Below are 27,142 nucleotides of genomic sequence, written 5' to 3' on the forward strand. Positions count from 1 at the left end.
CGAAGCCTTCTGCTAGGTTTCTTGTGAACTGCATCCATTTTATTTACAGCAACAGTTTAAAATTGCACTACATAGTCCTTTAATGTTGTGACCCCTGTGTCCTTTATAAGTCATTCCAAGAAGCACGCCTAATTCAGTTTCTAAAACCTCCCTAAATGGTTTTACTGACTTTTTTTTATCTGGTTGGTCTGGAAAACCAGTCGGTAGAAGAGCTGAACCTCAACTTGTCCGACTGTTGAAGTAGCAAAACCAGCAAAGGCTGATTATCCCCGAATCATACTAAAGCATAAACATTTTAAACAAGAAAAATAAAACAATTTAACACAAGACAACTCAACTCAAATAACCACAACTTTGTTCTGTAACAAAAATGTATTTTCAAGAATCATCTCACCATTTGACAAGTACCAAAGACTCCCTCTATGCCACCTGTGGAGTGTGTCTTACAAACAAAATCTCAAAATGAATATAGACATAGTGTAAATAAGCACAAACTATGCATGTCAAAATACATTCTGGTACCAATGAAAAGAAAAATCACATTCTTAAAGCAAACTTTGAATTATTAATGCAAAGTTGCATGAAAATCCCTGTTATGTGTGCATATTATTTCTGTAATAAACAACTTAAAGCCATGCAGGCATTTGATTAACAAAATATAATTATAAAGGGCCATCAATTGAAAGCATTACTGCAAGCACTTAATTTAAGAGCTTGAGACGAACAAGATAAGTGAGTCTTCTGATAGGAACGCTTGCTTGAATATTTGTAATGTAGTTATTTTGTACACACGGACAGGAGAGCTTTGTGTAGCAATACTGATGAAGTCCTCCAGATGGCGCCTCGAGTTAACGAACACCCCAGCACCAGAGTAAACCAAAAGAAACACATTTCACAAGACAGTATGCTTTTCAGCATCGTAAATCCTTAAAAGTTTTTCCACATTTGTATTTTTTTTTATCACTATTATTTGAGTCATATCACATTTGCATCAGGTTTTCTCTCTTCTTACTGCTGTTATCAGTCTTTCTCGATTTATTTTCTTTTATTGAAAGTCATAAAAACATTATCGCAGAGTTTTTCTTTTGCCATTTGAGAAAATGTGAATGCAAAAAATATTTGTGGTATTCTACCTTTGTTCAGGGTTAACCGAAATATGACGGCTTACGCTTCTGAGAAGCCCGGAAATGTGAAAAAGGTCAGTTTAATTAACTTAATTGGACTTTTTAGTCAAAATTCCACTGCATCCATTGAAATAGGACTGCCAATTTTTTTAAAAGGTCACTTTTTCAAAAAGGCAGTAATAAAGGGAAGGCTACTTGAGATGTAAACTATGACTTTTTTATAGCTAAATTATTAAATTGCAAGAGTCATTAACTGTAAATATGCAAGGAACCAGTCAAACCGAACCGAAGAGGAACAGCAAGAATAACACAACAGCATTGCACTGGTGGCCAGCATGTCGATCCTGAATATAAAAAGAGATGAGGGTATTTCCAGACAAAGAGGGGGGAAGGAGCCAGAAAAAGAGAGCAGATGGAGGAATTAACAGATGCAGGAATGGGCTCTGAGATACAGACTATGAGGGCGTCCTGTAAACACGACAGTACATTTATGACACCGACTTGATTTTTCATGACAGGTGGGAAACAGGTGCATGTTTCAACCTGTGTTAGCACTGTTCAATGGGTAAGATACACAAGGTTCATTCTAATTAGAACCAAGCCTGTTTGAGTACAAGATATTGTAAGCACTGGGATTTCAATGCCCACTATGGAAGCTACTAGATATATATTGCCATTTTCAGAAATGCTGCATAGCTTATTTAAAAATAGCATGTGAAGGAAAAGTGGGAGTGTGAGAATTACGGGAAGAAAAAATAAGGGAGTGAAACAGAGTGTGAAGAAAGAGGCTGAGTGGACCTGACAGACAGGTTTATCTTTAAATAAGCATTGTGAAAAAAAAAAAAAAGATATCTCTCCCAAAAATTCAATACATCGTTGAATCTCTCATTTAAAAAGTAGTGTTTTTCTTCATGTCTGTTTAAATAATCAAGTATTCCTTCTTTGTTAAACGTTTGAGACTAGGTTAGTCTGATCTCTTTTGGTTACATGTGCAGCACAACTGAAACCTCCTGGGCTGTCAAATTAGTCACTTCAATCTCTATAACATCAAGGCCACTTCACATTTACTAACAAACTGAAAAATTAGAGCAGTTTACGAGAGCACCCTTAAATACAGAAGACTACTTTTACCGAATTGTTGTCAATATGATTAAGGGGACAAAATAAAGCTATTCAAATGTGCCTGAGGTTGCAAACATCTTCAACAAAACATCCATCAATAAGTTATTTAAATGCATAAGTGTGCTTGGCACCAAAAAACAAGAAAAAAAGACAGACATGTCTAAAGTGTTAAACCCAAAAGATACACTCCAACGTATACTCACCGACCATTTTTGATAATTTCATCACTGTTGAACTAATACAAGCAGTGACATGCTTTTGATGCATCCTCAAAAAAAAAAAAAAAATTATTAAGGCATTCCACTGTGAAAACAATAAAGGTTCACACGCCCACAAATAACATCAAGATATCTCAGCTAATCGCTGCAAAAGCCCAGAGAAGCCAGCTGCATGCTGGAATAGATCGGCTACTCTGTCCACCATTTCTTGCGTAGCAGGGACCGAAGGATAATTTTGGGCTGCACCCTTAGTTGCCATGACAACAGCCTTCAGAGCTTGGCAGAGGCGTCCACTGCAGCTGGTGACCTGAGGACACAAACAGTGTGTGAATGTGTTTAAATAATTTCATCTGTTTTGCTGGAAACTGACTCGTCAACATGTTTACCAAAAGCTTGTTCACTTCCCAGACTGTTCATGTTTACTACTGCCCTTGGGTTCTCGACTATGACTCACAATTTGATTGGTTTTGGCGTGAATCATTAAGTACATTCACTTCTGAACAGAACAGAAACGTTCAATAACTTTTATAACCAGAGTATCTATGTTCTAACCTTTGCTCTGAGGTCTGAAGAGCTGAGAAGCCTTGCAAGTGTATCCCCAATAAAGACAAGTTTGTGCGCAGTCACAATGAGACTTTTCCCCCTGGACACGAAGACTCGGGGTGGTTGGTTCCCTTGGACACTTGTGAACAGGGAATCGATGGCATCGGATAGGCAAGTAAGATGAGAGAGACTTTGGTTGGAGTAGAAGGAGAGCAGCTCTGAATCTTCCAGAGACAGAGAGACTGAAGGGGAAGGACTCAGCTGGAGAGAAACAGAGAACATAATTCATGTAAACATACAAAACACTGTCTATAAAGATACCTAAAAGTCCATAATTAGAGAATTACACTCTTTTCATTAGGCTTGGAGTAGTTCAACTATGATTTATGATTTATTTGTGTTCCTGTAGCTCAACTGGTAGAGCACTGCGCTAGCAAGCAAGCAAGCGCAAGGTTGGGGGTTCAATTCCCTGGGAACACATGATATGTAAAACATTAATAGCCTGAATGCACTGTAAGTCGCTTTGGATAAAAGTGTCTGCTAAATGCTTAAATTTAATTTTAATTTAATTATTTTTTTAATTTATGAGCTCGGTTGTAGGTTGAATTCTTCCAAAATTTAGACAAGATATCTTCTATCTACACAGGTTTATAGGTTTTTTTTAATATAATAAATATTGGCTTTTTTATATCGCTGAACATGCTGAAAAAATAGTGAGCAAAGTACAGATCAAATGTACATACATTTATGTCCAAAAGTTTTTTAAGTGTTTTTGAAAGTTGCTTATGGTCAAGAAGTCTGTATTTATTGAGTCATTAAATGAATATTGATTTGTGTGAGTTTTGGGAGTATAACAAACAATCAAAGACTTACTTTATTATCAGTTGTGGTGATACGCTGTGAAGAACTGTGCTCTGTATGGGTGTCTGCTAGAGGCTCTGGCTTCCCCTAAAACAACAACAAAAATGTAAATGTCCACAAAAAGAGAACTGCAGACCACAGAAATGTTTCAACAAAAGTGAATACAGGCACCAAAACATGAACAGATAGTCAAAACAGAAGAAAATGAATGAATATGACAGAATGATAAATCCTGAGAAAATTTTAAAAGTTTGGCATCAAAGTTACTATTGTTAACCAATGTTTTTGTATCTGACAAGTAAAGTGCTTCGGCTCTTTGCCTGATGAACTCGTGTGTTAATACTTGAATAAAAACTGATGTAAAAAGTGGGAATATTTACTCTTTTTTTTGGCATTATATTCATGCATAAGACAGCTGTCTAACCTGCAGTTTGACGTATCCCACACTATCACCTACAGGATATGAGGGCAGGGGTGTAGGAGTCAGGCCGATTCCTGCATACACATTCCCTTGTTCCTCATCCTCCATTCTTCCCACAGTCGGGGCTAAAGAAACTGATGTCGGGGGCAAAGGGAAGGCTGCGGGTGGTGGAGGCGGCAGGGGTCGTTCCTGGATCCAGCTGCTCTTCCGTGATCCCATGTCCCCTGTGATCGGTTTGACCTCTGCCACCGGCAAAGCAGGTAGAGGTCTCCGGGACAGAGGTTCCTGGGAAGGTAAACGAGGTCGCACTTGATTTTGTAAAAGGGAGACGGAGTCTTCAAGGGCACAGCGGACCATCGTGAGCAGTCCGTCGGCTGGAGGGGCAGTGCCACACACCGAAAGGGCAGGAAGGAGGTCAGAGAGACGGGACCATGCCTGCTGGAGAACTAAAGGAATATCACCAACATGCCCAGCCTTCCAGACAGAGAGGATCTCAGTCAATGCAGAGGCGAGGTCACCTGATGGGGTGGTGGTGACAGAGGAAGAGGTCAGGGCTGATTGGACAAGAGCAGAGAGAGATGCTTTCCACTGGATGTCCCCAGAGCCGGTGCTTGACACAGATAAACGGCATGTCGGGATTTCTAGAGTGAGGGAAGGCATGTCATAGATGCCTCCATCAGGTTCTGACACATCTTCAGAAGTTAAGTCTGGCTTTCTAGGACTGGAAATTGAATAGGTACATCCATTTACAGCAGTTTCTGCAGTTAATCCCTCGCTTGCCTCCAATGGTAAACCAGGAAGACTGGGAACACTGTACACATCCTCATCCTCTGCATCTCCAGCCACAGAGGAGGAATTCAGGGCCAGAGAGGGAACATCATAAATCTGAAAAATATGAAAGAGTTACTCACTGTTTACTAATTTTAAAGAGTTTTAATTTTTAGAGTTAAAACTGATTTTGGATCCAGAACAGACATAAATATATATATATATATTAGGGATGGGAAGATTCCCCGATTCGCTCGGTGCATCGGCTTAAAAAGTTAAAGATGCGATGCATCGGTTTAAAAAGTGTGCATCGGATTCAAATTGGCTTTTGTATCGCGATGCATCGTTTCTAACATATCTGCATCGGTAAACCCAGATTTATTTCTTTATAATTATTAGTAGATAACTATACTTTCATTATTTAGAAAAGGAATAATATTTTTAGATTGTTTTCACCCTTCTAAACTGTTTTTCAAGCACGTCTCTCTTCACTGTTGCGTGATGACGTAAGCCTTTCACAACACCACAGAGACCGGGGCGTGTCAAGAAAGTCACATAGATTTAGATTAACATGGCAGAGGTAGAGCAGTTGCATCCTCCACCAAGTAGTTACAAATCCAGTGTGTGGAAACACTTTGGCTTTTATAAGAAAGCTGGAAATCTTGATAAAACCCATGCAATTTGTAAAATATGTCGTGCCGCTATAAAATATACAGGCTGCACGACAAATCTGACAACACACCTGAAGCGCCGACACGGTGTGAGTTTGGAGACGCCGGCCGCCTCCTCCTCCTCCTCCTCCTCCTCTCACTCGGATTTAGCCGAACCTGCCACTGCTAGCGGGACGCCGGGTGAGCAAACGATCAAAACTTTTTTTCAATCGAAGTTGCCTAACAGTTCTGCTCGGATCAACTGATATTTCTTAAGAAAAACCTTAAAAGAGCATATTTAAGTTAAATTTCATCTGATGAGTCTGGTTTACAGCAGCCTGTGACTGCCTATACTAGTTTATTTTATTTTCATTATTATTTTTTTTACATTTGAATACAGTTATGAAATAACTGACACATTTTTTTTTTTTGGTACTTCATATTATTATTGGTTATGTCAAAATAGCACCTGTTTTCTGTTCACTGAGTAAGCCTGTCTGCTGAAAGCACATTCATCTGCTAGCATGTTATGGAACTTTTCTTCAGTTTACCTCTGAGCAGCATCCTTAAATTGTTTCACTGTTAAATGTTTGAGCTTTTAAAAGTTTAAGTAGGGACAAAACAGGAAAAAAAAATTGGTTTTATTTAATATTTTTTTGCACTACCAAAGCCTATTTGTATAAGGGTCATGCACTACAAATCAGAAGGCACTTAAGTTAATTTATGATTTGTTGTCTGAAACAAAGAAATAAAAGTATCTGTAACATAATGAAATGCATATCATGATTTGTTTCATTGCATCATACCGCATCGAATCGTGTTGAATCGAATCGAAATCGGATCGCACTGCATTGTAACAGAGGTGTATCGTATCGTATCGCATCGCTAGCTGCTTCATGTATCTTTAATGTATCGTATCGTTGGCTATGCATCGAGATGCGTATCGCATCGGCCTCAGTTATGGAGATGCACATCCCTAATATATATATATATATATATATATATATATATATATATATATATATATATATATATATATATATATATATATATATATATTGATTAAGAGTAAAAAATCCCTTATTAAACAATTATACAGACACTACATGTATTTACTTTACTTTTACTGATTCTCTGCACAAGCACAAAAATCCATTGCTAAGGATTCAGTAAGGATTAATAAGACAAATGACAGAGGGAAAGGAGAGAGGAAGACGGTGGGTGGAGGACTGAGTAGAGCCACATGGGTCTGGCTGATCTGGGCAACGCGACAGGCGGCTGTGACTTGTGTGAACAAGAGAAAAAGTGTTACATGGGATTAGCTCATAGCAGAAAAAAGGTGTGGTTTAAAAGCAAAGGAACAGTAGAGGAGTGAGAGAATGACAAACAGCGAGAGGAAAAACAAAGGAGAGATTCTGTGAATATGTGGAGATTATGTGTAAATGTGCACAAACTCTGATACTTAAAAAGTAGATTTTTTTTATGCAAATGAATTTCAAATACACATTTTTTTGAACTTTATATTCATCAAATAATTCTGAACCGTGAAAATGTATTTAGCATCAAAAAAGCCTGTTAAAATGATTCCTTAAAGATCATATGACACTGAAGACTGGTTGCTAAAAATTAAGCTTTGCATACAGGGTTTCTGCAGGATTTTTAAGCTCAAATGTAAGACCTTTTTAAGACCTGCACAAATAAAATGAATACCATATGAGCGGGGTTGGGCAATGTCTATAGTACCATATTAAACTGTAAAATGCACATTAACAGTTCAGATACAAGTTTTCACAATAAGTTTTATAAAATGCTAAACTTTACATTTCAGCCTTTAAAGTCAAAAGTATTAATTTTTATATTAATTTTAACAATTATTATCAATAAAATATTATATCAATTAAATAATGTAAATTAGGGGCTATGCGATATCGACAAGAAAATTATATCGCGATCATTTTCTGGGATTTTATAGATAACAGTAATTAGATAATATTTTGCTATAGAGTGTGTATCTTAACTCTGATTGTGCTCCTGAATTTTTTTATATTATTCATCTACTGTGTGGTAAGTTCACAGCGATAATAGAAATTAATCATTTCCAACTAGTTTTATGGCCATTTTTACCTTTAAGCCATTTTTCTAAAAGTGTGCACCATCTTTTGAGTCAAATTCTTGCATTTGGGCTTTTACCAAGCAAATGAAATCACTATCAACAAAACTGATCTTTGTAATGCAGAGGAAACACCGAAGAAGCATTACAAGTGTCATTTAGATGCATTTACACACTGTTTAATGCAGTTCTGAGGAACATGAAGTACTTTAACTTTTAATATATAAATAATGTTTAGATATTTTAAACATTAAACATTGAAAACTGACGTTAGAAATTGTAAAATTGTAAGTTTGCAAGACCGAGTTGAAACTCTGCGTGTTTGCAGTTTGAAAACATGGGTCGATTGTCGCATTGGTCTGAACTCTGAACAAAACAAGTTTTATTGAAAATGCTGATTCATTCTGCCAGCAGGTGGAGCTTTTGGTAGAATATAAATGTTTCAATGGTAACAGCAGAACACAAAGTAGCACAGCACCGAACTTCAAACGTGCAACACTCATGTTTATTTAATAAAATCATAACGTTAGCCTTTTGAAGTTTAATCGTCACATTCAGCCATATCGCAATTCTGCTCTTTCCATCCCCAAATTTAAGACTTCTTGAAATCATAATTAAGACTTTCCTGTACAATTTAAGACTTTTAAGACCTTAAATTTGATACAACTAAATTTAAGACTTTTTTTTAAGACCCGCGGAAACCCTGATATAACATAAAATATTTTTAAAAAATTATTTCAATTTAAAAAATATTTCACAATATTAATGTTCTGATTGTATATTTTTATCAAATAAATGCAGCCATACTCATATGGTACATATGAGACTCCAATACTTTTATACACCATCAGCTAATGAACACTGCTAAATGAGTGGCTCACAGTCAGTCTCAATGTACCACTTTTAAATGTGTGGCAGTCCAAAAGATAAATGAGAGCTTGGTAACAAATCTATCGTATGGCTTGAAAAGTCATTGTATGAATACTTCTATGGTGTTTATTGCCTGTTTTTTTGCAGCTAGACAACCCCTATCCTCAGTTACTTTTATTGTATGGATAAGAGCAAGATCAACATTCTGCCTAGCATTTCCCTTCAGTGTTTGATTTCTTCTTACCTCTGAGGCTTGGTCAGTGTGTAGGGGTACAGCGCGAGGGGTGTTATAGATCCCATCCTCCTCCTCAGAAGGCACTTTAGGAACTGGATGCTGCCACCTATTTGTTGGAGGTGTATCATATACCTGAAGAACACAAAAATAAGCATCAAAATCTTATCTCGCCATCTATTTCATCATCTCTACTATCTCTTTAAAGAAAACTCATCCATAATCTACAAAACTACACCTCTTTCCAATCAAGTTCTAATTTAGCTCACCTCCTCACTGAGTTTCTCATCCTGAGAACTTGCACTCTCCCTCTTGGTCACTATTTCACTGTTCTTCTTCATCTCGTCCACTTGCATGTGTCCATTTATACTTCCCTGTCTCTCTTCCTCTAGTACGTTTGTCTGTGGGAGTGCAGGGTTGGCCAGGAGAACAGGTTTGGTAGTTGGAACTGAGTTAGATTGAGGTAAATCCTTCCTGGTCACACTTCTAACAGGAGGTGCTGGTGGAGGGGGTTTGCGGCCAAAGTTTGGGGACCCTGGTACTCCAGACTTTCCTTGACCAACAAGAGGAGTTGAAGTAGTACCCTTTTGGGATCTTTGGGCAGAGGGAGGTGTCTGCTTAAGATACTGGCCTGGTGTCGAAGCTCCAGACACTCCTACAGTTCCAGCGGGATGTTTGCGGTCAGATTGAGGAGTCCTTGATATAGCATCCCGAGGTGGAGTTGGGGTTTGGTACTTCCCTGGGGCATCCAGGCCAGTCTTATTCTGAGAAGGACTAGTAGAAGAAGATGGGCTGCTTTTGTGTGCAATCCCATTCGTAAGTTTTGAAGTCATTCTTGGCACACACTGTCCTGCAACTGGGGCACCACTTGTAGGACTCTGATATAAATTCTCACTGGCCAATGCAGCAACAGCTGCTCTAGGCACTAAGTAGCATCCATCAGAGCTACTGGCCCCTGCATCTCGTGGACTTAAATACCTCGCCTCTTCCGCTGTTTCAGCAGCAGACCTGGGAACAGCACTTGGAGTCAGGTACACTGAATCGGATGTCAGTGCACCTTGTGATCTGTGTTGTGCTGCCACTGGCGCAGGTGAGGTGGGAGTCTGGTAGAGGGTCCCTGACTCGCCACCCTTTTCTTTAAGTGAGGGTGAACGGGGTTGTCCCGCCACACCCACATCGCCCCAATCTGGACAAGGCCTGGTTCCGGAACTAGAATGTGATTGTGGCCTTCCTCCATCAAGGTGACATAGCTCCCCAGAACTGGCAGGGGCAGGAGCAGCCCCAGGGCTCTGGTACACCCCTTCAGCTAAGCTGGGTGGTGTGAGATACACCCCCTCTGAATCTTCAGTGCTCAGTCCATTTACTCTGCCCTGCTGGTTAGTCGACAGATGGACCGAGTCCACACTAGGAACTCGCTGGGTGTCTGTACCTGTGCTTGATGCTGGAGTCTGTGCAGTTCGGAGGAGGCATAATCGGTTGGCAGGGGCAATTCCTTGACGGCCATGTAGTGAGCAAAGCCACCACCCTGGTCCACCGTCCTGGTCTAGTACCATCAGGATATCACCTTTGCGGAACGCTAACTCCTCTGGGCTTTCAGCGGCATTGTCAAAAAGTGCCTTTGCAAGCACTGTCTACAAGACCAAAAAAAAAGAAAAAAGGAGGAGGAGGAGGAGGAAGATAAGAAACCAAGACAAAACTTTAAATAAACCCTACCAAGACAAAAATCACCTCTGGACTAGCTGCTTAGTCTAGGTTTCTAATGAACATGGCATTGTACTCTATGAATATTGCTGGCTCTGTGACAAATTGCTCATGTTCCTCTATTGTAAATTGCTCTGGATTAAAGCGTCTGTTTAATGCAAGAATGTAAACATAAAACCATGGAAGCAAAACATAATAAAATCCTGCATAAATAAAAAAGTGAGACAGACAGAAGAAAGGCTTTAAACAAGTCCTTCAATGGGAACAGGAAAGGACAGCAATTGAGAAGGAGAAATTATTATTTCACTAGACTGCAAACAATATAATTCAATTATTGTTTTTATTCAATGTACTCAGTTGAATATATCTGAGCCTTTAGCTGACTCTACTTCCACAGTATTTGAGCTGCATTGTGTTAATAAGGCAAGTCAAAAACAGGAAACAACGTAGAGCAGTAGACCCACTGTCCTGCAGAGTTAAGCTAAGACCCTAATTAACCACACGAGGAGCAGCAAATCAAGCTCTTCACGATTGCATGATTGGGAATAAGGGTTGAAGACCTATGATGTAGAGGATCTAACCTGGCCACATCAACCAGGTTCATCAACCTGTGTAACCAAATCAATTTGTCTTCTCTTTTACTTAAACAGAACTAGCACATCATCATGACAACATAAGGGAAGTTTAAGGCCATGGTCAACACTAAAAAAAAACCTAATGAGTCTCATAGTTGACTTAAAAAAGATGGTCAGTACATAGCAATTTAATTGCTGACCTAAATTCTCAGCATACATAAAGTCTACAGAAGAACTGCTCACTTAAAGGCTTCAGAAAGGGCAACGCATATGATCTGTACAGTTAGAGTGACATTACAAAAGCAATGGGTTGCCTCAAGGTATTTTGTATTCAGAACACCACACTACTGCCTTCATGGATAAATCAATATTGATAGAGAGAATGCATAAGTAAAAGCAGAGGTCTGTGATTATGGGAAAGAGAGAATTAGTGATTAAGAGAAAGAGGAGCTGAGTTGATGAAAATGAGGAAGTCTCGTGGGGGTGGGGCTCAACATCTGTCCCCCAGTGTTAGGTCCTTTTGTCATCCCCTTTTATACCTCTAAATCTTCCTCTCATTGCCCCCAGGGGATGTGGTGCTCTGAGGCAAGCTGAGCCCCAGTTCCCCCTTCTACATACTAGCAGGGGATATGAATATTAAAGGGATAGTTCACCCAAAAATGAACGAGTCAATCTTTTGTTCGTTATCTGGCTTGGCTCGGTGTTCATCTTCAGTTCTCTCTTCACAGCAGTTCAGTCAGTGTACTGTTTGAGTAAATGAATTACTCCGGGAATTTGGTTTGTTTGAACTTAGAGGGAGTGTCAGCCACATTAAAAAAGTTAACAGCTTAAGTCATTTGTGGATTAATGCTTATTGGAGAGGCGAACCGTTTCAAACGATTCAGTTCGATTTGGTGAACTGGTTCAAGAAGAACTGGTTAAACTGAATGATTCGTTCGCAAACCTGATATCACTACATTGCAGTGAACTCTCTCACAACAGACACGGAAAAGAGAAGACAATGCTGAATAAAGTTGTAGTTTTTGTTATTTTTGGGCAAAATGTATTTTCGATGCTTCAACAAATTCTAGCTGACCCTCTGATGTCACATGGACTACTTTGATGATGTTTTTCTTACCTTTCTGGACATGGACAGCATACCGTTCACACACTTTCAATGGAGGGACTGAGAGCTCTCGGACTAAATCTAAAATATCTTAAACTGTGTTCTGAAGATGAACGGAGGAGGTCTTATGGGTTTGGAACGACATGAGGGTGAGTTATTAATTACATATTTTTCATTTTTGGGTGAACTATCCCTTTAAGGACTGAACAGTTTTACAGTGGTGACTTAAAACAAACTTACTGATAGAGACATGACTGAAGCTGGGTCTCTGCCGTTTTAGGATGCGTTAACTCCACATGTGCTCTCCACAGAGGCTGTGTCCCGTTTACATGTGCACTGTGTGACTCATCTGTATGTTTTGCAGATCTGGTTTTCCATTAACCTGAACCGTGCAGTGGTGGTAAATAGGTCTTTTCTATCCAGAAAGATCAATTTCTCAAAAACATGACCGTTGTCCTTTGCAGTTTGTGACTTTCAACACATATGACAATTGCCGCCGCACACATTGAACCTGGAGGATCAGAATAAAAGCATTTTAGATCAATAGCACAGTAGTGTCTTAGTAACACAGAGTTCACTTTAAGAAACAGTCAGCTGCAGCAGCTAAACTAGTCAGACCAGCTGTGGGGCTCCACCAATGAAGTTCAGAAAAAAAAAGATCTTATTTCATGGGAATTTGTCTGTTAACTTTTAAGTACAGCTGTAATGTGGTATTTAAATTTACCCACCCTGATTGGACAGAGTATTAAGGGGCTATATGATATCATAACTTAGTAATTATTAGTTAATATAACTGGAAATATTTTACCATATTTGGTCATTAATGTTTGTTTATACATATAAGTAATGAAACCTAAATAAAATCACTTAAGCAGCTGGTTTTAAAAACATATTTTTTATTAAAAAGAGGACTAGTAATTTTAATAGATTAAGCTGCACTAGGCTGCAACAGAAAAACATAAATCAAAGTCCTGAGCCACGTTTCGTTTTCCATTCAAGACGTCTCAGTGTTTCGTTTTTGCAGGACAACCCCAATGAAACAAACAGAGGACTAAAATAAAGAAAACAAGAAAAGCTCCCATTCTCCGGCTTAGCCAGTGCCAAATGCATTAGGCATATAAATAAACGTTCTTTCAAAAAACGACATGCATTTTAATTCAGTCGCAAGGACGCAAACAAGCGGCGATAATACAGCCAGTGTAAAATGTTTACTAAATAAACAATGATCGTCTTACCGTTCACATTTCTAGAAATATCATCTGGAAATACAAAAGTAGAGTCAAACGTAGCAAATCATATCTTCTCAATAGACTGTAATGCACGGCTGTTGTTGTTCTTTTCTTTCTTTGGGGATTGGCGTCTCGCTTCGCCCTACCCTGGCCTTCTTGGTTTTGAATTACAGTTGAGCGCATGTGTTCACTCCCCCTACAGTGAGCACAACACAGCACGATTCCTGCAGTGCTTCACGCCCTCTAGTGGAGGACTATCTATCTATCTATCTATCTATCTATCTATCTATCTATCTATCTATCTATCTATCTATCTATCTATCTATCTATCTATCTATCTATCTATCTATCTATCTATCTATCTGTCTATCTGGTCTTGTTATTTTTGTCCACTTATGGTAGTTGTCATAATGTAAATTTTATTTGTTTTACCAACATTGCCAAGTGCTGCTTCTGAAGGTTACAGCTGCCTCTAATGTAAACTTCTGTCCAGAATTACATCAAACAAGTATAAATATTTTTCTAACTAGGATGTCCTAGGAATGTCCTCTTGATGGCTCCTTAGGATGCTTCTGTCACACCATAATAAAATAAAATAAAATAATAAAATAAAATCGAATGCAATGTAAAGACGTGTTGTGCATTAGCTGGTATTCAATTACCTGCATATAAAATAAAAACTGAAAATGTATAATAAAGCGAATATGAAAATGTATAGGCCTACTAACCATGATGAATAAAAGCCTTTTTGAAAATTGCACTTTTTTTCACATTTCTAAAAGATGTTTTATGTTATGTGAATTGACTTTCACTGGCTGTGCAGTATACATGCTCTGATTCAATGTGCTGGGCAACTGTTTAAAAACATTAGATAACAAAGAGGACATCAGAGGAATTTAAATAAGAACTTAAGTTTTTAGTGTCTCAAGAAAACAATGGCCACAAAACCCAGAAAGCCATTTAGATGATCTAATCTGAACATGTTCAGCATAATAAGTGTCATTATCTGAGATGGGTTCCTGTGGGCTGTAACCACATTCTTTATGCTGCTTAGTAAGATTTACAATTTATAATAAAAACAATTCTAAAATACCTTGACCAACAGGATTTAACAACAGGAACTGCATGTTGAACAAACACAAAGTTTTTTTACAGAACAAATGGGCAGGGTCGTTGCCAAGGTATTTAGTGCTGTTTAAATATTTGTTGACCTCATGACGTGCAACTGATCAAGAAAGACGACGCTCTTCTGTTCAGCTCCAACCATATCTTATTTTTTACTAAAAGGACCACTGCAGTGATAAATGTAAAAATTGTACAGGATAAATGCTGGACAAATGCTGGTTTTGCACCTGCACATGTGCATACAATTTTAACAGTAAACAATGTGATCATATAATATATCTAGTGCAATCTACAATCTACATTTAGTGAGCTATTATAAGTTTACTTGAATTGAAATAAAATACTTTACTAATATAATATCAATATTAAATGGATTTAAAAAAAAAATGGAGTAATTTCATTTTAATCAATAAAGATTCATTGAGACTACCATCTTCCTCAAGAGGGCGCGTGAGGGCTGATTCCTCCACTGACCTTATTCTGTTTTTTGTAAACTAAAATGTGAACCATTTAATCCCAACTTTTAATACGTTATCTTACATATCAATACAAATATCGCTTATAAATTTATATAATATTAACATACATATATATATATATATATATATATATAATCCAGTCAACCATCCAGTAATCACACTTAGCTGTGACCAGCGCTGTAAAAAGTTACAGGCACCACGCAAGCATTATTGACTCAACATATAATCTATGATCTACACGCAGCTCCTTTAGCGGTCTGTGCAATAGCAACACAATAACACCAGATTAATGATACCAGAGAAACATTAGTAGCCATCGAATTGCAGATTGTCAGGGATTGTAAGAGGCGAAGAAGTGCAGACAGATGAATATTCTTTATTTATAAATGATCAAAATAAACAAAAACACAACTGAAACCACCCCGAAGGGGAAAAAAACAGAATAGCACACATGGACTTACAACTAGACATCCAACACAGGACAGCCAAATATAAAAGCCATGAACCTACGCGAGACAAACGAGACCCTTTCTCTGAGTCACAATACGCATTCTACCAGTTTGTAATATTTCTATGGTACTGACGTAAGAGAGGCGTTGATTTTTATTACTTGCGAAGTGCCACCGGAACAACAGAGCTTCTCATCTCGCAGGTAAAGCTCTATTTCTTCTTACTAACCTATACGTCACAATTATTATTCATAATTTAGGAAGATTTAAAACAACTTAATAAGCTCTTGGCTCACCTCAACCATGTTGTGCAGTTAGCTCTGTTTAAATACTGTTAACGTTGAGCAGCAAAACTTACTGGTTTCTGAAGTACTTCACCTAAGCACTTTCTCACCTCAACTGCCTGTCACTGAATGTAATTAATGTTAACGGGAAAACTGTTCTGTCCACCTATAACTTTTTCTCAGTATGACCTTTAACCCACTTTCCTTCATAGTGCTGTAGCAATTATTATTCAGACTCTCTCTCTCTCTGTCTCAAGGCAACGTTGAATTCTGTAACCAGGTGCCTTTGGTCAAATCCTGTTGCTGGCAGAAGAATGATGTCCCATCACATATCACCTAATTTGTCAGGAAGAGTTGCTATAGTAACTGCATCCACAGATGGGTATGATGCTTTATTTCCATTCTTAATTCAACTGTTCTTTAGTTTCAGATCCTTTAAACAAAAGGGTGTATAGCTGTCACAGCAATGTAATAACGGACAATGCAACTACTAAAACATATGTAAATATAAATGATGCATCCTAAATACTTACATAACATGCTGACAGACCCTTGTACCCACTGATCATGTCAGGATTGGGCTCGCAGCTGCGGAGGCTTTGGGTCAGAGGGGAGCACATGTGGTCGTGAGCAGTCGACGTCAAGCCAACGTTGACAAGGCTGTGTCACTCCTTCGCAGCAAAAATATAAAAGTTATAGGCACCACATGTAATGTGGGGAAAGCAGAAGATAGAGACAAGCTCATTAATTTGGTGAGGAGTTTCTTTATCACTCTTTTTAGCAAATATTTAGTTAAAACTTCATGCATAGGAATATCTGTTATAATCAACCCAAAAGGACTGTGGAAACTTGCAAATGTATAATATATACATTATTAGTAATTTGCATTGCTAAGAACTTCATTTGGATAACTTTAAAGGCGATTTTCTATATATATATATATATATATATATATATATATATATATATATAAACTTTTGTTTTTTTGCACCCTCAGATTTTCAAATAGCTGTATCTTGACCAAATATTGTCATATTCCAACAAATCATACATGATTGGAAAGCTTATTTATTCAGCTTTCATGTGATGTATATACATTTCAATTTAGAAAAATTGAGTCTCGGGTTTGTGGGTTTTGTGGTCCAGGGTCACATATATTGTGAATAAATTGTATTTAAATGCTGTTACTTTTTATTGCAGACAGTTGAACAGTGTGGTGGTGTGGACATACTGGTGTCTAATGCAGCTGTGAACCCATTTTTTGGGAACATATTAGAATCCACAGAAGAAGTCTGGGACAAAGTAAGTTATTAGCCTTGATAAACTTTTTTTTTCTATAATATGTATACACACACTCACCGGTCACTTTATTATGTACATCTGTTCAATTGCTTGGTAACACAAATTGCTAATCAGCCAATCACATGTCAGCAACTCAATGGTTGTTGGTGCCAGACGGGCTGGTCTGAGTTTTTTTTTAAACTGCTGATCTACTGGGATTTACACGCACAACCCTCTCTAGGGTTTACACAGAATGGTCCAAAAAATATAAACTATCCAGTGAGCATCAGTTGTGTGGATGAAAATGATAGAAAGGCAACAGTAACTTAAATAATAACTCGTTACAACAAAAGGTATGCAGAATACCATCTCTGAAAACACAACACGTTGAACCCTGAAGCAGATGGGCTACAGCAGCAGATGACCACATTGGGTGCCGCACCGGTCAGCTAAGAATAGGAGACAGAGGCTACAATTCACACAGGCTCACCAAAATTGGACAATAGAAGATTGGAAAAACGTTGCCTGGTCTGATGAGTCTTGATTTCTGCTGCAACATTCAGATGGTTGGGTCAGAATTTGGTGTAAAGAACATGAAAGCATGGATCCATCCTGCCTTGTCTCAACGGTTCAGGCTAGTGGTGGTGGTATAATGATGTGTGGGGTATATTTTCTCTGCACACTTTGGGTCCCTTAGTACCAACTGAGCATCGTTTAAACACCACAGCCGAGCTGAGTATTAATGCTGACCATGTCCTTCCCTTTATGTCTACATCTTCTGATGGCTACTTCCAGCAGGATAATGAACCATATCACAAAGCTCAAATCATCTCAGTCTGGTTTCTTGAACTTGACAATGAGTTCACTTTACACAAATGTCCTCCACAGTCACCAGATCTCAATCCAAGAGAGCAGCTTTGGGAAATGGTGGAATGGGAGATTCGCATCATGGAGGTACAGCCGACAAATCTGCAGAAACTGCGTGACACTATTACGTCAATATGAACCAAAATCTCTGAGGAATGTTTCCAACACCTTGATGAATCTATGCCATGAAGAGTTAAAGTAGTTCTGAAGACAAAAGGGGGTCCAACCCAGGTACTAGCAATGTGTACCTAATAAACTGGCCAGTGACTGTGTGTATGTATATGTATGTATGTATGTGTGTGTGTATATATATATATATATATATATATAGTGTGTATATATGTACGTGTATATGTATATATGTGTCAGTACTGACATTTGATTTATGTCCACAGATACTTGGAGTAAATGTGAAAGCTTCTTTCCTTCTGACCAAACAGGTTGTGCCTCACATGGAGAAAAGAGGGTGAGACAAGTGAAAAATGTGAGGGGGGAATAGAAAACATAAGTATTTCAAAATAAACTTTATATCGGAGTCTAACTTTGGACCTTTTAATTTTCAGGGGTGGGTCGGTTGTGATCGTGTCTTCTGTCGCAGGGTACCAGCCAATGCAAGTATGATGTTTACTTGCTCTAAAGTTAATAGCACTAAAGTGGTTTTCATTAATTGGTTTTGTAAACTTTATCTGCTGTTTTTCCATTCAGCACTAGTTGTTCACTTACTGTCACTCTTTGACTCTTAGGGTCTGGGCCCCTATAGTGTGAGTAAGACCGCCCTGCTCGGTTTAACCAAAGCACTTGCTCCTGATCTCGCCCACAGTAACATCCGGATCAACTGTGTTGCTCCTGGCATCATCAAGACGCGTTTTAGTGCCGCTGTAAGGATTTCCTACACATTTCACTTTCAAAGCTTCTTGGAAACTCAGGTTACACTTTATTTTAAGGTGTCCTTGTTACAGTCTAATTATACGTATAAGTACTGATTAATAAAACAATTAACGACATGTTCTTACTATATGGATAGGGTTTGGCTTAGGGTTACTTGCATGTAATTATGCATAATGAATTCTTATTTTAATAGTAAACACATGCAACAAGCACACCTTAAAATAAAGTGCTGCCGAAACTTGTCTTTGTCTAATTATAATCTTTAACATCAATTAGTTTTTACGATATTCATCTGTATAACCCTGTGCTTCTGTTCTTCTGTAGATGTGGGAAAATGAGAGTGTGCTTAAAGATGTCTTGAAACAGACAAGCATAAAAAGGTTTGTCAGTTTGCGGTCAAGATAATGAATGAAATTGCTTTAAACTAATAGTACCGTGCCATAATCACAACTATAATGTCATGTCTGAGAATTGCATTATCAAGAGTAGGAAATTAAATTTTGCCACTAGCATTATGTACCACAAAAATATTATATATTTAATATTATGCACCACTGACGTTCGTTTATACAGTTGACTGCATGATTGATAATGTCTTAAAAAACAATCCCATTATCTGTAAGGTAGCATTCAAGTATTTGTACACAAGCTTTTCCTTCATTTTCATAAGCTTTCATTTGTTTGTTGCTTTCTGGTGCAGGAAACCTGATTCTTATGTAATGTTTGTCTCTTAGACTTGGGCAGCCAGAAGATATAGGTGGTGTGATTGCCTTCCTGTGCTCAGACGAAGCCTCATACATCACCGGAGAGACTATCACTGTAACCGGAGGCATGAACTGCAGACTGTAAGACGAGTGGCACAGAGGCAGGAACAATAATCATGTACTTGTACATCTGAATGAAACCTTATAATTCAGTGACCCACCACATTTGTAACAGCTGATGCAGAAATTCATGTTTACTTTTAAATGTAATAAAATGATTTGTTTTTTGTGCAAATTTTGTCACATTCATTTAGTTTTCTGAAGTATAGTTTCCAACATATTTCCACCAGTGAATTGAATTTTCCAGTCGTTTGGGTTTACTGCCATTATTATTTTAATAATAATTTTTAGATTAGCTTAAAAAGGAATTAGAAATAGGAACTAGCATGACTGAAGATATTTTCAAATTTTCTCTAATGGAGGGCACCTTGTTCAGAATGATTAATTTCCCTCAAAATTAACAAACATCTAGCAGCAAAACAAAATTCTTTATTAAAATATTACATATAACAACAACAAAAACAACATCATTCTACATGATACAGATAAAATAAAAATAAAACAAATGTTTATTATTATTAATGCACACTTCCTAAAAGCAGGTAGGTCTAATTGTTTACAACTGTACTTCATGACAAGTAACTTCAGATATGTAAATAAAATCTTTAGACTTATGACTAATACAAGTATTATCTATAAAAGCAAACTGCATCAAAGTCTAAGCAAGAATGATGTTCCAATACAACTGCAATGTGGAACAAAACACAGGATTCCAGAACTCCAGCAGCGTGGGCACATATGTACCACTCTTTGTTTTGTAATACTGCTGATTGAATAAAAGTAGTCAGATCCAAACACAGTTCAGGGACAGATTAAACCTAACCCTACAACCAAGTGTTTGGAAAAGATTAATATTGAAAAGCCTTTTTGTAAATGATCACTTTCATGTTGTTTAGGAGTTAATTTATTAACCTAGTGCATATAAATAGCATTTTTAAATGCAATATAGACTATGCAAATTAGTTTTTAACATAATATAGGGCCACAAATGATTTATATTTTGTGTGTGTGAACAAAATTTTTGTGTACTTGCTGTAGCTATAATATTATCTTGGTTAAGTTATATTAGTGACTAGAGACATTTATCACACAAAAATCTACCTGTAATCTACCACAGGGCTGGCGGAGCAAATAGAAGTTCTTAGGGAACCACAAATTTGGATAAGAATGAATTAGAAAATACTGCACAAACAACTACAAATTTTTAAAATAATAATTAATTATAATAATTTCAAATAAACTTCAAAATTCCTCTTCTCAATGGTTTCTCCTAGTGAAATATTTCCTTGTAAAATCTTTCCCTCTTTTTTCATCTCACATCAGTCTTTTTGGGAACTTTGTTGGCTCTCACTATTCCCCTTCTTACTGTTTATTTGTTCTTAGCTGCCCCCCTCCTCCTCTTCTTCTTCTTCTACTTCACTTCCAGATGAATGACTGATCACTGTGACCAGCATATTCCTGACAAAATACTCCTCTTCAGGATCCTTCTCAAAACCTGTTTTTTAGAACATGATCTTTGTTTGCTTCTGGTATTTCTGGACATTTAAGAAGCGGTTTCAACTTCTTGTCCTAAACTTGCTACCCTCTCACTTTTTTTGGGAGAGTGTCATTGGAAATGGACCCAATAACTGGTGCGACCTGTGACTGGGCTTTCTTCTCTGCTCTGTGAGAGGTTCTGGGTGTTGACGGGGCAGGATTTGTGACCCTGTTGCATAAGGAAGTGGATTCCGATTGGATGGTCTGCAACACTCTACCAGAAAGACGGAGGGAAAGGGAAGACAGGATCACATCTCCAGTAGATGACAGAAGAGATGCTGAAACATAGAGAAGGACAGAAAAACAGAGGATGACAAGACAGATGCTTATGGGCATAAAAAGAAAGAATTCAAGCTTTTGTTTCCAGACGAGCAATGACTTGATGATCTCCCAGGCAGACCTGAGCCGAGGTGTCCAAGGCATCTTTCATGCTGCAGCAGAGTCCTGAGGAGCTGGGGCTGCGATGCAGAGCGCGCACACTCCTCCAGAACAGCAGGGGCACTACTGAGCCATGAGACTGTCTGAATAAGACATCACAATACAAAATGGTGAGCATTGAGCATAAACAAAACCGTGGCAGCAGCATTAGCTCTCGCAATCAGCATTTGACAAAGCAGGGCACTAGTCAGCAAGTGCACACTTGAATACTTTAATCAGGCAATTCACTTCTTTAATTTGGCAAATTATAAGCAAATATGTGTAAAGGACCATACGTGGAACTCACGCTTTAAAATCTCTCTTTTTTATTATTGAACATTAATTATATGATATATAAAGCATTAAAACATTCATCAAAAGTTCACATGTAAAAAAAAAGTTATATTAAGGCAGTGTGCCAGAAAGTGTTTCAAACTTTCTAAATATTTTAGACAATTTTACCAACAATAAAATGTATAATTAAAAAATAAAAAAGTAAACAATATTCGCATGTGACCCCCCCCCCCCCCTTACTATTATGCCATGACAGCACCAAAAGTTAATTTCGTGGCATGAACAGAGCACCTTAAATTACAAACACAAACAACTACAACCAACTCTAACAGCAATGGAAGAAAAAAAAAGATCTGATATACATAAAGCCAAAAAAAAAAAAAAAGGGTTTTGTTCTGAACCTTATAATGAATTATACCTGAGCAAGATCTGGAACTGGTAATAGTTTATCCAGTCGAATTAGAAACTCCAACAATAATTTCTCTAGATTGGCCACATAGTTTCCTCCATAGTGAAGATGGAATTCCTCCTGGAGTTAAAGACAAAACTATGTTTGTGTACATGAATAAAAGTTTGCATTAATTGAAAATTTTTAGGCTTTTACCAACCAGTGACAGATAATTTAGAAATGCCTTCTGTCACTGACAGACATTTTATACTATATCCAAGAAAAAAATATATATAAATGAAAAAAAAAAAAAGTTTTAAAGCACTCTCATGAAAACATATCAGGTGAAAGATGTGAATGAGTATTTGTGGAGCAGTTCTCAGAGTTTTTGTGTGTGTTTGTTTTACAGTGAAAAACTGTTTTCTGGCTGCTGCATTCTTCAAGAGAGAGTACACCAGGGTCTGGAAATTGCGTTTAGCTTCTTCCACCTTTTGATCCTTCATCTGAGGATAAAAGAAAGGTACAGTACTTGTTGTCACGTAACTCTTGTGAAATTATATCCAAAAACACTATTTAACTTCTAAAGAAGCTAGATGAGAATAAAACTGGAAAACATGATGAGACAAACAAGACACTGCACCAGTGTCAGGGCCAAACTCACCTTTCCGATGGGAAAGGAGGATTCTAGCAGCTTGTGCAGCTCCTGGAGGACACGCTGAGCATCAGGAGGATCTGACTGACGAAGCTCTTCCAAGATCATCTTAGGTTAGCAGGATAAAAAGCAAAGAAATCTCTTTACCATTCACAGACTAAAAACCTTTGAAAACAACAAAGTTTCAATATATGACGGAGACTACTTCACTGAACCACATGTAGCTCTAACAGTAATGGACAATGTACAGTGCATGTGTACATAACTGAGAATAACAAAGATTGCAGCATAAAAAAAAGTACATGCTACTGGTGTTTTTTCATATTTGATGCAGGCAGTACTTTTCCGTAATCTCACCAGTGCCCGCAAACCAATTGTCAGCCTGGCCTGATGTCTGTAATAGAGCAGCCCCGGGACAGTCTCGCAAAGTGTTGTTATGGTCTCCTCCAGTTTCCCATAATGCACTGTGTCTCTCTGCAGCATCACTTTCCACATGGCTGCGGACATCAGGCGTAAAGATGGAGCGATGAGCTGCAGTGCTGACAGGGGTAGAGGGGCGTCTGTTGAAAATAAGATCTGAAACAATTAGAATAAGAAATCTGTACTGCAACTCATTATCATGATTCATTATCATCATGTTATCGTGTGTGTATATATATATATATATATATATAGAGAGAGAGAGAGAGAGAGAGAGAGAGAACTACCCATATAGACATTAATTCTAGATATTAACTGCTCTGATATTCACTTCTATAACTAACGTTAGATGTGCGCTTTACAGTTAACATGTTAGCTGAACTAAATCTGCATACAAATTCCCTTACATCTAAAAACAAACGCACTACAGAGAAACGCATAACATACGATAATTCTTCGTTTAATAGATTTTTACCAACTAAGTTACACTGCACAGACCCACCTTCATTCATTGTGTTAGTCGCTGTTTTCATTGCTTCTCTGTCCAGAAAATAAACAACTCTGGTGTTCTGGGAATCGCTTAACGTTATTTGATACAGCTCGAACTAGAAGTCATCAGCAACATTTGTTTGAACAGATTTCTGTCCTTTGATCTATATTTACATCCAATACGCCACGATTATAAAAACAACTGATGATTCATAAGAACGTAATGATGGTCGCGGTAGGAATACATTTCTCGCGCCAAAATGACGAAATTCTGTTTCCGGTCTGAAGAATGTAAAAAGGAGAGCATCTTCTTCTTCTTTTTTTTTTCTTTTTTCAACTTTTTAGGGACAAATGTATTTATTTATTTATTTGTATTATTATTAAAACAATGCCTGGTTTCTTTTGCATTTTATTATAAGGTGTAGACAAAAAAATGGCTTTCAAAATAAAGGTCTTCCGATTTTAAGTAGTGTAGAATCCCAAGGAAAAATATAGCTGCAAGCAGCAATCACGGGGCCAAGCACTCCAGCGGCAACATCAGGAGCTAAGCATATGTAGCATCAGACCAAATGCAACAATGAATAATGAAATTAATAATTGCATGATTGTAATTGAAATGGCTGAAAATCGTTAATAAAAGTTCCACAGCGAGGAGCTAAGCATGGCATGGAGCATCAGACCAAATGCAACGAGTAAGAAAAGCAATTATTGGAAGAGTGTAATTGAAACAGCCAGTAAAACTCCAGTAAAATGATGCATTATCATTTTTGGAAAATATTTGGCGCTGTAATCAAATTGCTTTGTTGTGTTCTGTGGGAGGTGACAATGTTGTGGGCAATTTCTTTCAAAATACTTACAGACCTTTAGGGCAATGAGTCGAACATGCCCACCGAGATTCGTTCCGATCGACTTCCATTAACCTTGTCAAATAGGTGCTTAAAGTTGTTTGGCCAATGGCGGCCATGTTTTTTAAGATAAGTGAAATTCCTCATAGACACTTATGCCACATTGGGCCATACCAATTTTCAAGTTGATTGGATCAGCGGTTGCTTAGTTATAGCCATTTTAGTTTTTTTTTCATCCTGTAGCGCCACCAAGTGGCAGATATGGAAAAAAAAATAATTTGACTAAAGTTTTTGTTCATGCATATGAGTTCTGAGTTTGGTGAAGATATCTCATTTTGTTCCCGAGTTATAGCCCTTTTCATAAAATTGGTCCACGAATTTGAATGTTTTGGGTCACCTGGTTTTTTGTTCAGTCTTGATCAAACCACTGTAGTAATATTCTCAGGACTCTCTAGATCAATAACTTTGAAAAAATATGTTGTATTTTGTCCTTTGGTTAGATAACATTTAAACAGGCCTAAAAAACAAAAGATTTCTGTTGTGAATGGCATTAAACTGCAAAAAAAAAGGGGTAATATAATCACACATGCATTAGATCTGTATTTTTTCTAAACAATCATGCAAAATTTAACAGAGATTAGGTAAAAAAGAACACTGTAATATTTATAAAGCTTCAAAACCCAGTGTTGAATAAAAAATTGCAATTATAACCACTAGATGTCACCGGAAGACCACTAATGAGCTCACTAAAGACTAAAACATTACAGTTTATGGGCTTGTTGAGGGATTCATCTAGAAAAAATGTATATTACTATTATTTAATATTACTGTTCAAGCATTTCAGATCACATTGAGTCAAAGTTTACCAATTTATTCATACAGATATATCTAATGTTTATAATTATGCCAGATTATGATTGCAATGAAACCTGAAAAATGACATAGAAGCCCATAAAAACAGAAGACTTGCAATAGGTTTTATCACCCATCATTTATTTTAATTATCTATATATATAACAAAATGTGTGCATCTGTGTGTGGGTTTAAGCATGCTTATTGAGTATTAATATAGTAGTTTAAACATTTCATGTTTGTGTGTGTCTGTAATTCTGTTCTATTCTTTTACTGTCAGCCATATCTAGGTTATTTAAAATCAGTGCAGTACTATTATCTAGACTGTGAAATTATACATAAATTGCGTATGCTTCTTTGGAATGAAATTAAGACAACATATAACAGTTATAAAGGTTAAAGAGACAGTGTTGTATGATAAATTGCATTTACGACCACTAGATGTCACTGGAAGACCACTAATGGGCTCACTAAAGACTAAAACATTACAGTTCATTGTCTCGATGATTGATTCATCTAGAAAAATATATATTACTATTATTTAATATTACTGTTCAAGCATTTAAGATCACATTGAGTGAAAGTTCAACAATTTATTCATACATGTATATCAAATGTTTACTATTATGTCAGAATATGAATGCAATGAAACCTGACATAGAAATGTAAGAAAAGAAGTCTTTCTGTGAGTTGTGTGTCACCTATAATTTATTTCAAATATCTACATACAACAAAATGTGTGGGCATGTACTTCTCTGTGTGTGTGTGTGTGTGTGTGTAATCATGCTTATTGATTATTCATATAATAGTTGAACCATTTCATTTCTGTGTGTGAGTGTCTGTGAGCCTATTCTCCATGTTAGACAATGGCACACACAAGTTTGGCTTAATTACAACAAAGCTTTGCAGAGATATAGCCTCAGACTCATTTTGTGAAGATGCCTGACATCTGAAGCAGCGCTGTACAAAAACGGTTTCGTCTATTGACACGAAATCCATAACTTTTTGTCAGCACGGTCTGAAGATGATCTGATTCAATTTTGGTGAAAATCAGACAAACGGTTGAGGATGAGTTTAAAAAAAAAAGGTTTTCAACATGAATCAAAATGGCGGACAGGAAGTTTTGCTTAATATGACATAATTGGTATGTATGTTGTCGGCATGTCCCAAGGAACATTTTGAGACATGTTTCATGATAATAGGCTAATGCAATCAAAAGTTATTAGCATTATTGGAAATGTAATAATTAGCGGTTATTGATTGGTTTATTACTCTTGACCAATAGGTGGCGCTGTGACCAAAATGATGTGGCGTGGTCAATGTGATGTGACAATGTCACATTAAGTTTTGTGTAAATATCTCCAACCTTTGCAGAGATACAGCCTCAGATGCAGTTTGGCATCTTTCCAGCAAATTCGTTGGTACGCTAATTGAAAACGGTTACGTGTATCGACACAAATTCCATAACTTTTTGCCAGCATGGTCTGAAGATGATCCAAATCAAATTTGGTGAAAATCTGAGC

At 37.4% G+C, this 27,142-nt stretch overlaps 3 protein-coding genes across 4 annotated transcripts; 1 reads left to right on the forward strand and 2 right to left on the reverse strand.

The window, feature by feature from the left end:
- Positions 1-63: 63 nt before the first annotated feature.
- LOC128017135 (embryonal Fyn-associated substrate) lies at positions 64-13,682 on the reverse strand. The gene is made up of 8 exons (XM_052602363.1): positions 13,536-13,682; positions 12,541-12,811; positions 9,189-10,550; positions 8,932-9,054; positions 4,293-5,174; positions 3,881-3,955; positions 3,017-3,268; positions 64-2,771 (listed from the first exon to the last, which is right to left on the reverse strand). The coding sequence occupies exons 2-8, from the start codon at positions 12,550-12,552 to the stop codon at positions 2,589-2,591; spliced, it is 2,889 nt and encodes a 962-aa protein (XP_052458323.1). The 5' UTR covers positions 12,553-12,811; positions 13,536-13,682; the 3' UTR covers positions 64-2,588.
- A 1,958-nt stretch (positions 13,683-15,640) lies between these two features.
- LOC128017141 (dehydrogenase/reductase SDR family member 4) lies at positions 15,641-19,901 on the forward strand. Its single transcript, XM_052602368.1, has 9 exons — positions 15,641-15,785; positions 16,124-16,248; positions 16,441-16,618; positions 17,067-17,168; positions 18,410-18,480; positions 18,578-18,629; positions 18,758-18,892; positions 19,227-19,282; positions 19,637-19,901. Exons 2-9 carry the CDS (start codon positions 16,181-16,183, stop codon positions 19,749-19,751), a joined length of 777 nt encoding a protein of 258 aa, XP_052458328.1. The 5' UTR covers positions 15,641-15,785; positions 16,124-16,180; the 3' UTR covers positions 19,752-19,901.
- A 234-nt stretch (positions 19,902-20,135) lies between these two features.
- On the reverse strand, positions 20,136-24,393 carry LOC128017140 (TERF1-interacting nuclear factor 2). Of its 2 annotated transcripts, none has more exons than XM_052602367.1 (7): positions 23,936-24,393; positions 23,371-23,573; positions 23,023-23,121; positions 22,769-22,864; positions 22,392-22,502; positions 21,663-21,783; positions 20,136-21,476 (listed from the first exon to the last, which is right to left on the reverse strand). In XM_052602367.1, exons 1-7 carry the CDS (start codon positions 23,964-23,966, stop codon positions 21,313-21,315), a joined length of 825 nt encoding a protein of 274 aa, XP_052458327.1. In that variant the 5' UTR covers positions 23,967-24,393; the 3' UTR covers positions 20,136-21,312. The 2 variants fall into 2 exon arrangements, with proteins under 2 accessions (XP_052458327.1, XP_052458326.1); XM_052602366.1 differs by having other exon boundaries at positions 20,136-21,540; positions 23,936-24,391.
- Between the last annotated feature and the right edge of the window lie 2,749 nt (positions 24,394-27,142).

This window comes from Carassius gibelio, chromosome A7 (assembly GCF_023724105.1).
Source record: "Carassius gibelio isolate Cgi1373 ecotype wild population from Czech Republic chromosome A7, carGib1.2-hapl.c, whole genome shotgun sequence".
NCBI lineage: Eukaryota > Metazoa > Chordata > Actinopteri > Cypriniformes > Cyprinidae > Carassius > Carassius gibelio.

Coding starts and splice junctions, on each gene's coding strand:
- LOC128017140 (XM_052602366.1), bottom strand. CDS start 23,966: ATGAAAACAGCGACTAACACAATGAATGAAG. Junction 23,122..23,370: donor CAATTGGTTTGCGGGCACTG/GTGAGATTACGG, acceptor TGCTAACCTAAG/ATGATCTTGGAAGAGCTTCG. Junction 21,784..22,391: donor CAGTTCCAGATCTTGCTCAG/GTATAATTCATT, acceptor TGTCTTATTCAG/ACAGTCTCATGGCTCAGTAG.
- LOC128017135 (XM_052602363.1), bottom strand. Junction 9,055..9,188: donor ATGAGAAACTCAGTGAGGAG/GTGAGCTAAATT, acceptor TGTGTTCTTCAG/GTATATGATACACCTCCAAC. Junction 5,175..8,931: donor ACACTGACCAAGCCTCAGAG/GTAAGAAGAAAT, acceptor CATATTTTTCAG/ATTTATGATGTTCCCTCTCT.
- LOC128017141 (XM_052602368.1), top strand. CDS start 16,181: ATGATGTCCCATCACATATCACCTAATTTGTCAGGAAGAGTTGCTATA. Junction 16,249..16,440: donor GTAACTGCATCCACAGATGG/GTATGATGCTTT, acceptor TGATCATGTCAG/GATTGGGCTCGCAGCTGCGG. Junction 18,481..18,577: donor CCTCACATGGAGAAAAGAGG/GTGAGACAAGTG, acceptor TTTAATTTTCAG/GGGTGGGTCGGTTGTGATCG.